The sequence below is a fragment of the Triticum urartu genome, chromosome 1A, assembly GCF_056163025.1.
Source record: "Triticum urartu cultivar PI428250 chromosome 1A, HENAU_Tu73, whole genome shotgun sequence".
NCBI classification, from domain to species: Eukaryota; Viridiplantae; Streptophyta; class Magnoliopsida; order Poales; family Poaceae; genus Triticum; species Triticum urartu.
The window spans coordinates 444442260-444449810 of NC_141873.1; the positions used below are offsets into that span (position 1 = coordinate 444442260).

At 46.8% G+C, this 7551-nt stretch overlaps 1 protein-coding gene across 2 annotated transcripts; it reads right to left on the minus strand.

Moving 5' to 3' along the window:
* Window positions 1–1306: 1306 nt before the first annotated feature.
* On the minus strand, window positions 1307–5821 carry LOC125517081 (protein WEAK CHLOROPLAST MOVEMENT UNDER BLUE LIGHT 1). 2 transcript variants are annotated; one of them, XM_048682292.2, is made up of 3 exons: window positions 5543–5821; window positions 3596–4145; window positions 1307–3333 (listed from the first exon to the last, which is right to left on the minus strand). In XM_048682292.2, the coding sequence occupies exons 2-3, from the start codon at window positions 4121–4123 to the stop codon at window positions 1519–1521; spliced, it is 2343 nt and encodes a 780-aa protein (XP_048538249.2). In that variant the 5' UTR covers window positions 4124–4145; window positions 5543–5821; the 3' UTR covers window positions 1307–1518. The 2 variants fall into 2 exon arrangements, with proteins under 2 accessions (XP_048538249.2, XP_048538246.2); XM_048682289.2 differs by having other exon boundaries at window positions 3596–4208.
* Window positions 5822–7551: the final 1730 nt, after the last annotated feature.

Here is a 7551-nt window from a genome sequence, read left to right on the forward strand (position 1 = left end):
GATCAAGACCTCATCAAGTAGAAGCACTCCACCTTGTCTAGTACTTTGCTCTTGGATTTGATTGGATAGATGGACCAGTCGAGTGGATTCCGATTCAATTTGAGAGTTAAGTTGGCTTGAGTTCTCTTCTCCTAAAGGATTTCACAACAAATTTAGTATAATGCCCTTTGATCAAACCATTTCCTTGTGCTTTCTTGACAAGCATGGCTAGCCATTATAATAAAATAAAAATGAAGAGGTGACAATGGATCTCCCTTCTTTAATCCCTTAAAAGTAGGGATCTAAGGTCCCACCCGGTCGTTGACCTTGATAGCCACCCTTCCCCTGACTATATTCATGACCCAATCACCCCATTTATCCCCAAAGCCTTTCTTTCGCATAATTTGACACAGAAAAGACCATTTGACCTTGTCATATGTCTTTTAAAGTCATTTTTAGCAAAAGACCTCATTGCTTTTCAGAATGAATTTCATGCAAAGTTTCATGGAGTTGCACCACTCCTTCCACAATGTACCACCCTTTAATAAAACCAGTTTGGGTGTCAGATACCACTTTGGCAGTTATTACACCCAGTATGTTTGCCAAAATATTAACAAGTACTCCCTCTGTAAAGAAATATAAGAGCGTTTAGATGATCTTAACGCTCTTATATTTCTTTACGGAGGGAGTATCTTATAACTTACATTTCACACAAATAGTTCTGGATTTCTGTATCACTGTCTGACACTTCTGAAATTAGAGAAACAATCTCATGATTCAGCGTCTCAACATCCAACCCCCCCCCCCCCCCCCCCCCCCCCCCCTGTGAAACTTACCAAATAGATCTTTGAGATCATGTTTAACCACTTCCCAGAACTCCTAGCAGGGAACCCATCAAGGCCAGTTTCCTTGTTTATATCACATATCAAACACTGCAGATTTGATTTCCCCAAAGGAGAATTCTGCAGTGAGAAAATCACTATCTTCTGAACTCAAGCTTTCACAAGTAAACCGATCAACGCTTATGTTGGTTATCTCTTATAGAGAGGGAGGGAAAGGGGATTAATTGGTTGGGTAGCACATTATTTTGGATATATTTATCATAAGTGTTGCAGACCTACAGCTACAGCCTGCCGTGACATTATTCTTCTATTTGCATGTGTGAGCAATTCTGGAAAATCGTCTCATAGCATCAACCCTGGGTGATGGACGTTCCAATCATTCTGCAGTTTTCCCGCCCCTTATTTTGCCTTAATTTGCCGAATCTGGGATCTTTCACTCCCCTCTGTTTGGTTATACAGAAAGGTCAATCATAATACCAATGGCATCGGAAGATCCCAAGCATTTCATATTTAATACATATGGATTTAAGCATCAACAATTTTCAAACATAATTCACAGACACATGGTATGCCCTCAGCTGTAGTTGTCTACAACAAATCGCAAGGCTTCTCAAAACAACCTTATTTACTTAATACACCAGTTACAATTTTACGCTGTACAATGTAAAACAAGATGTGTGTGTACATATGATCATTTTTATGTTTGTGTCTGCACCTTTCTAGAGAAAACGCTGGACATTTGGGGGAAGAATGACTTCTTTTTGCGTAGCTTCTTGTCCGAAACAAATCCACCCATGCTATTATCTGACATATATGATATTGGTTCTGTAAGGACTTCCTTATTTTCCTGGTAAGAGGCCTCCTTGTATCCAGCAAATGGAGTGCTCAAAGGACTAGTTGCATGTTTTGCAGCTTCATGAGCTTTTCGAAGCTGCTTATGCTCAGATCTCCATTTCCTCAACTGTGCCTCGGCGCCAAGTTTCCCCTCCTCTGCCATGGCAGCCCTCTGCGATGCGATTTTCAGAGCATCCTTCTTTTGGTCCATACTCCTGGACACTTCAAGAAGTCTGTCCAGGCTCCTTGACTCAGACTCTTTCGCCAGCTCTATTTGCGCCAACGATGCCGCCACCCTCTCGCTGGCGAGCTCTTCGGCTTCATGAACCCTCTTGCTAAGAAGGTGGTATTCGCCTAGCGGAAGTGTCACTCTCGGAGAATCTTCAGAGCTTGTAGCCTCCTCACTCTCTTGCAGCGCTTGGGCTGCCACTAGTGCCAGCCTCTCGGATGCCTTAGACGCCTCTATTTCTTTCAAAGCTGCGCGTAGCCTGACCTCCGCAGTCGTGGCAGCGGCCTTGGCTTGCTCGGCTTCTTCCTTGGATTTCCTCAGATCTTCTCGTGCAGAATGTGCTGCCACCTTGGCATCGTCTGCCTCCTGGGCTGCTCGCTGCAGCATTTTTGGAATGTCTGCCATTTTTGCTCTGCTTTCTGCTTCCTTGGTGTACGCCATTTCTATCTCTTGTTTTGTTCTACTGAGCTCGGCTTCTAGAGAAGAGAGTGTGATGGACGCCATGCTCTCCCTCTGCTGCAATGTAACAAGTGAGGCTTTCTCCTTATCCAGCTCTGTCCTCAGCGATTCTGCAACAGCTCGTATTAGGTTGGCTTCATCATTTGCTTTTGCTATGTTTCCTCTAACATCCTCAAGCTCCACTCTGGCCGATGCTAGAGCTTGCTTGATTGACCTACTCATTTCTCTATCTTCCTCAGAACCATGCTCCTCAACTGCTCCATCTTCTTCGCTTGATTTGTTTGCCATATAGGCAGCCAGATCAGCACTGAGCCTAAGAAAAATGCCCTTGTTTCCATCAAGTTTGGACTGCGCAGAAGTTTTCGATAGGATTTGCTCATCGAGTTGCCGCAGCTCCTCCTTCGCCTGCTGCAGTTCTCTCTCCCAGGCCAGGCAATCCTGCTCCTTTGCCAAGGCTGCTCCAAGCCTGTGCTCTTCTGCGTCGTGGTGCGCGGCGTGCGCCAACTCAAGAGATTCTCTGGATGCGAATAGTTCTAGAGTAAGCTCCTCGACCCGCTTCTCTGTCTCCTTCGCAGCAGAAGCAGCTTCCTCTGCTCTTTTGGTTGCTGCATCCCTTTCAGTTACTAAGGTGGTGTACTGTTCTTGTGTTGATCCTAATCCCTCCTTGACCATCTTCAGTTCCTCAATAGCCTTTTGATGCCTTTCTTTGGCTACTGCCAACTCTGTTTGAGCTACTACACTGGCCCCATTGTCGATCCCCCGCTCCATTTCTTGTGCCCTGAGCTGTGCAAGTTCAGAATCCTGCTTTGATTGCTCCAGTTCAACCTCTGCTCTCTCCAGCTTGTGCTTCAGCTCCTCTACAAGCCTTTTGGTGGTCTCTAGCTCCTCGACCACTTGCGATCTTGCCATTTCAGCAGTTTCTGAACTTCCTTTGACTTGTGGAATGTCTTGTTTAACCTTCTCAAGTTCAAGTTGCATAGCCCCGCGTCTCTGCATATAATATAAATCAAGTTCTACATCACAAAAGTTTCAGAAATTAAGTTCAAGTTGCATAGTCCCGCGTCTCTGCATATAATTATACTATGCAGTAATCTACTTCACAAAAGTTTAAATGTGCTCCTAAAAGAGGAAGTGCATGCATTCCTGTTATGCGATGGAGATGCACGTAAATCAAATAAATTTGTGCATTTTTATTTCCTTTTTCTTCTTTGTTGGGAACATTCATGCACAGTGATAAAGAAAGCGGCATTACCTCCAATGTGTGGGTTCTGTATGCTTTCCAGTCAACGATTCCTCCAAACTTGGTGACAGCATCTTTAACAGACTCAAATGGTGCAGCAGTGTCAACAAGGCCTTTGTATGGTCTGCTTTCAGTTTCTGCTCCCTTATTTGGGGTGGCGGCAATGTTCGCTCGATGATCCGGATTGTGCCCGTTAGATTTGCTTTCACTTGTTACCATGGTACTGTCACTGCATGAACCATTATGAGGTATATTGTTCACTTTTTCACTGTTATTTGTGGAAGTTGCATCATCTGTCTTTTCGGTCAAGGAATTGTTGGATACTTGAGCTGGAACCGAGCGCGGGAACATTTCAGGTGATGCAGGTACACTATGCCCTATATGGTGCTCTGTCAAGTTCTCCTTGTGCCCTGTCAAGTTGTGAGGTAACTTTTCTTGAATCTCCAAGGATGGGTCTGGATTTTCTGCAAGAACTGGTGCAGGCTCTCCAGCATCCTGCACGCTTGCGACGCTGTGGTGAGTGCTATCGGGTGTTTCCATGCTAGCAGAGAAATCACTGACTCTGCAGAAATTGTTTCGCGTTATTGTGTTCAGCAGGATTAGCTTTTTTGACAGGATATTCCTCCTGAAGAAATTTCAAACAAAAAGAGGGCAAAGCTTATAGAAGGTGAAGGCAAAGCCAGAGACAAACCAAAGCCAGAGAAGTACATGAGACAAACCAAAGCCTCCACATTACAGAGAAAATAAGCTGTGAGAACGAACTCAAGTGTCAAGTGTTGTAGAGTATTTGCCAATTTTCAAAAAAAAAATCCAAATGATAAGTGCCACACGTGTGGCACGAAGTAACACCGCCCTGACGTTTTTTTACTCTAAAGTTGCCATCCGAAAAAGAAAACCCCAAAAAACTGAAACTTGCCATCTAAACATAAAGTTGCCATCCTCGGGTAACTACCATCAAAAAACGTCGGGATGGAATTGCTCCGCACCACACTTGTAACACTTATCAGAGTCCAAAAATTAATATTATGTGTTTTTCATGGCTTGACTGAAGGTATAGTATTACGAACAGAGCAGCCAGCTCAGGAGTTTTTTTTTCCAGAGAACTATGACATGTTTCTATATGGCTATGATCGTCATCCATTGCCAGATTGACTTTTTCATCCCTGCAATTATTCAGCAACTGTTCCACCTAACCTTATTGGATTTCCATATAGGCATAAAGCCAAACAAAAGGGAATGGCGACGAATTTGCAACTTTTCTCTCCGGAAAATATACCACGGCTTAGGAAACATCATGATTAAACAAGAAGAGCGTCTCAAGTTCCTGTCCCAGCGGTGTTTCTAATTGCCAGTTAAGGAGCCAAGAACTATATGTGCAGTCGATGAAATCCACGAGGTTTTCTTCTGGCCATCCAAGAGGACTTTTTGTCTTTTGCCAGCGTATTTGCTCTGTTTCTCGTCTACTGGACAACAGGACAGGTGTACACAGTCTTGCAAACTGCGGAATTTATCATGTAAAGATGATCTAATCACATGCCTATCAATCAAATCAAATGAAATAACAATATAATAGAAACTACAACCTCCGTTCCGTGGTTTTAGTTAAAAGTTGAACTAAAACCACATACAAGTATTTTGGAACGGAGGGAGGTAGCACTTGGTTGCTAATGTATGAGTTCGAAACCAAGAGCAGCTAGCTCACGTAACTAGAAAGAAAGAAGTACTCCTAGAACCAAGTCAGTCTTGTGCGTGCGTATTGACTTGATCAATTCCCCAAAGGGATACCAGTTGACTAAGAAAGCGGGAGCCCAGAAATGCACAGAACCTTCAGAATCAATCTTCCCCGAGAACTCCCAGAAGCCCGAATCCATGTCGGGGGGCCGGGCAAAACCGACGGCTCCGCATCGAACGGACCGAACTCAAAACAGGGAGATATGGTATGGGCTCGGTTAAAATTACCTGGTCGCGGGATGAATGGATGAGCGAATTCCCTCCGGCTCCGGCCAGAGTGAAGCGGCCCCTCCCGCCGATTGGAAACTCTGCCCTTCTCTCTCTTTGATTCGAGTTGGCTCTGCCTGGTGTTTGCTCTAGAGGAGTCCAGGGAGACCTGACCGGGTGTGTCTCTCGCCTTGCTTTTCTCGGAGTAGCACTGTCTCCGCGTAGCTCGTCGCGTCACTGCGCACTCCCCGTCGCCGTCGTCGTAGTAGCTCTAGCTCTGGGTCAGCGATTACGTAGCGGAGGATTTAGGATGGGATTGCTGGCGCTTTTGCGCGCGGCACCCTCTGCTTTACTAGAAACCGCGAGCGTTGAGGATTATTTAGGGTATTAGAGCAACTTCAACGCGTCGACTCAAACTGTCCCGCGTGTCCATTTGGACCAAAACAAACACAAATCCCGGCCCAGCGGGCCGACTTAAATGGGCGAGCGTCTGTTTTTTGTTCGCGCGTGACTCATTCCAAATTTCAGTCTGATTTGCGTCGGTGCGGACACGGAGCGGACAGGCGCGGCGCCCGCTCTTATCCTCCCGTTGACCCGCCAGTCGGCGATACATTCACTCCATTTCCCTCCCTTTCCCAAAACCCTCCCGCCCGCTCGCCATGGCTGACGCGCCGAACCCTGTCGCCGCCAACGACCTCACCTCCACCATCGACAAGTCTCGCGCCGCGTTAAAAAATGCGTCGCTGACCAAAGAAGGAGCCGACGGACGCGCAACGAGCCGCTCAATCGGCAAAGAGGGCTGGCCGGAGGAAGGTGCAGGTCGACAAGGTGGAAGCCTTGGCCGCTGCTGCCCAACAGGGGGGCGCCATCGTAGAGAACAAGGCCCTCGTCGTTGCAGCCACGTAGCACGCCCTCCTCTACCTAGGGTTCGACAACGGCCCAGTGCAGTATGGGCTCGTCGCTGCCACCATGGCCGCTTCCAGCACATGATTTTCGGTGGTCCGTCATCCGCCACGGGCTAAGTCATCGTGCACGTCCACTACACCTACATGGAGATACAAAAGAAGACACTCGAGATGGAGGCGGAAATGCATTCAAAGAAGCTCGAGATGGAAGCGGAAATGCATGCAAAGAAGCTTGAGATGGAGTTGGAAATGCAAGTGAAGAAGCTCAAGATTGAGGCGGATATGCAAGCGTAGAAGCTCAAGAGGAGGCGACCAATGCCAAGACCAAAACAAAAGAAGTGGCGCTTGCTTGCACGGTGAAGGAGATAGAGATCATGACGGTGGACTTGAGCACGGCCTCCCCGAGAAAAAGGCCTTGGTTCGAGAAGATGCAAAAGGAAATGCTCAAGCTTGATGATTGATCTATGACCGAGAGCGCCATCTTTTTTCTATGCCGGCTAGTGTGTCGGCATGACCACAAGCGAGATGTTTACCGTGGTTTGATACATCTCCAACGTATCTATCATTTTTTATTGTTCCATGCTATTATATTATCTGTTTTCGATGTTTAATGGGCTTTATTATGCTCTTTTATATTATTTTTGGGACTAACCTATTAAGCGGAGGCCCAGTGCGAGTTTCTGTTTTTTTGCCTATTTTAGAGTTTCGCAGAAAAGGAATACCGAACGGAATCCAAACGGAATGAAACTTTCACGATGATCTTTCTTGGACCGAAAGCAAACCAGGAGACTTGGAGTTGAAGTATGGAACTCCGTGAAGCGACCATGAGGCAGGAGGGCGCGCCCAGGGGGGAGGCGCGCCCCCATCCTCGTGGGACCCACGTAGCTCCACTGACGTACTTCTTTCGCCTATATATACTCTTATACCCTAGATCGATCGCAGAGAGCCACGAAACCACTTTTCCACCGCCGCAACCTTCTATACCCGTGAGATCCCATCTTGGGGCCTTTTCCGGTGATCTGCCGGAGGGGTGTCGTGGTGGGCGCACGACATATGCCAAGGGATGGCTAAAGAGAGGAGGAGGCTCGAGGGCACTGGTGGGCTCCAGAGGCGAGGTTGGCATGA